The 2,447-nt window shown below is 32.4% G+C and overlaps 1 protein-coding gene across 1 annotated transcript; it reads left to right on the forward strand.

The window, feature by feature from the left end:
* The first annotated feature begins 370 nt into the window (after nt 1–370).
* Nucleotides 371–2,435, forward strand: LOC116272942 (putative C-mannosyltransferase DPY19L2P2). Its single transcript, XM_031661867.1, has 2 exons — nt 371–535; nt 1,297–2,435. The coding sequence occupies exons 1-2, from the start codon at nt 476–478 to the stop codon at nt 1,393–1,395; spliced, it is 159 nt and encodes a 52-aa protein (XP_031517727.1). The 5' UTR covers nt 371–475; the 3' UTR covers nt 1,396–2,435.
* Nucleotides 2,436–2,447: the final 12 nt, after the last annotated feature.

Consider the following 2,447-nt stretch of genomic DNA (forward strand, 5'->3'; position numbering starts at 1 on the left):
GGTTCACTATTATAGTATGGCCTTTTGAAACTCCAAGCTAAAGCACCATTCTTGGTGCACTCTGACTGCTGAATCTGCTGAAATGCCTGCTCAGCTTGCTGGTCTCCCAACTGCCTCTCAGCTGGCAGGCATCTGCCTCTGTTGAAATTGGCAGATACCTCTGGGAGAAAAGTGCCCCAAAACGTCATGCTCATTGCTATAGATTGCCATCTATCTTTTTAATTCCTCATTTGCTTTGTTAATAATCTGTGGCTTTTATACATATTTTAAAAATATTTTTATTTATATATTTATATTTTTCTTAGCCATTCTAGTTCTTAGTGGGAAGGCTGGTTCAAATTCCTTTGCTTACCATTATTAGAACTGTAGCTCTTCTCTTATATTTACTTTGCCTGTGAATAGTAAAGTGTTAGTTTTCTATACTTTTTTTCACTTTTGCTTTTTTGTATTATTTCAGATAGCATCATTATTTCCCATGTATGTTGTGGGATACATTAAACCAAGCAAATTTCAGAAGATCATTTATGTGAACATGGTAACATTTTTAATATATATAAGTCAAATATTAAGATAGGTCCTCAGAGTTTATAAAATCGAAGTGATTCTGTTTTATAGGGTACCTCCTCTTTGGTAATATTTAATACATATGCTATTGGTGATATCCAGAAGGAAAACTGGAAATGTATATTATAGATGTCATATTATAATAGATTATACTTTCAACTAGACTATAGATGTGTTTTATTCTATAAAACGTTTATGTTTTATTTATTATTATTATTACTACTTTTAAAACTGCCTTTTCTTTCTCAGACATGAGATTTTTAGCATTTTGCCTGAATATGACACTCTAACTGAAATTTTATATTCTTGCAATTTTGTTTTTGGCTTAGGTCCCAAACATAGCTTCCTTAAAAATATAAAAAGTTAGCAAAGCTTCATAAATAATAGAAGTCCTGAAGTCTAACAAAAATAAGATTAGTAAAACTAGTATTTATAACTTAAGTCTTTCTTGTTGTATTACTCCATTGATAAAACAACAGAAATCATAGACTTATTTTTCATTGTTCCAAGTAGCAGATGGAGAAAAAGTTAAATTCTGCCAGATAGAGTTTATAGTCTTGAATTTTAATACTTAGAATCTAGCAGTGACTTGAAATTCTATTGTCATTTGGCCAAGAGTCATTCATCTTTATGCAAATACATTTGCATTAGAAATGGCTATATACCTACAAAGTATGCATTATGCTGATATATGTAATAACCATAAAATGTATTTTTTTCACTTTTTTTCAGATTTCAGTTATCCTTAGTTTCATTTTGATGTTTGGAAATTTAATGTGCTTATCTTCTTATTATTCTTCATCTTTGTTAATGACGTGGGTAAGTGTTTAGTTCATAAAGCTGGTCTTTTTTAACCTACCAAATAGCATGTTTTCCTGTCTAAAACAGGTATAACAGAATAAATAGGCCCTTTCCTGATTATCATTCAATATGACACAGTTCTTCCCAAGCAAACCTTTTTATCTATCTTATCCTTGAAAAATGTTATAGTAGGAAGTTTTTCTTTTAAGACAATGCCCAAGTAAATACTTAAAAATTATCATGAAGTAGTAAGGCTTACTTTAAACATATCCCATTTTATGATAAAAACGACTTCTTTCTCCTAAGTCACTTGAGGAGGTTAAGTACTCATTGCAGTGACACTGTCACTGCCCAAAACATTTTTGGAACTCCTCTGAGTTTCCTTCACAGATACGGCACATTTTTAGAATGTCTTCACTGATGGCAAATCTTTGCCTTTCAAGAGTGGATTTGATTTTTGGAAATGACCAAAATTTTGTGAATGTTTTGTGTGATTGGGCTGGGTAATACAGATCTTGCTCAAATGATGGTGTGACAGTAAAGTCGTAAGACCAATTGTTTTGCACCTATAACTAAATTATTTCTGAAGGCAGTTTAGAAAGTGTAGTTCCAAACTACTTTGAGCAATGGCAAGATAATTAGAATAAGTGTGTAGTCTGCTCACAGGAACTACATGGAATGACATTTTCTGGATATGTGTTTGGAAGGGTGGTTTAGTAAATCAGTTCTATTACACTGTAGTCATATTTCTGATATCTGTAAGCCAGAACCTAGAATATTCTCCTGTACCTCCCATCTCCACACTGATCAGAAATGTACCAACTACAGTAATGCCAAAATACAGCACTTTTCCATGTATGGTGCAGTGGTTTAATCTTTTGGGATTGCCCTTATGTTTTAACATTTTTGCTTTCCATATCCTTTTTCCTTCATAGTAGTTAATCCCTCCTCTTTCTCTCCCCCCAAAAAATGCTCTTTCTTTCCAACTGTTTCACCATTACAGAGTAGAGGACTCCTGATAGTGTGCTCATCTACCTCTTTTAATGAAAACTTTTTTATTTTGAAATGTAGTACAGATAAAA

Source organism: Papio anubis, unplaced genomic scaffold (assembly GCF_008728515.1).
Source record: "Papio anubis isolate 15944 unplaced genomic scaffold, Panubis1.0 scaffold272, whole genome shotgun sequence".
Lineage (NCBI taxonomy): Eukaryota > Metazoa > Chordata > Mammalia > Primates > Cercopithecidae > Papio > Papio anubis.

Excerpts from the sequence above, each read along its gene's own strand:
- LOC116272942 (XM_031661867.1), top strand. The coding sequence starts at position 476 with ATGTATGTTGTGGGATACATTAAACCAAGCAAATTTCAGAAGATCATT. Across the intron at positions 536-1,296 it reads AGATCATTTATGTGAACATG|ATTTCAGTTATCCTTAGTTT; the intron begins GTAACATTTTTA and ends ACTTTTTTTCAG.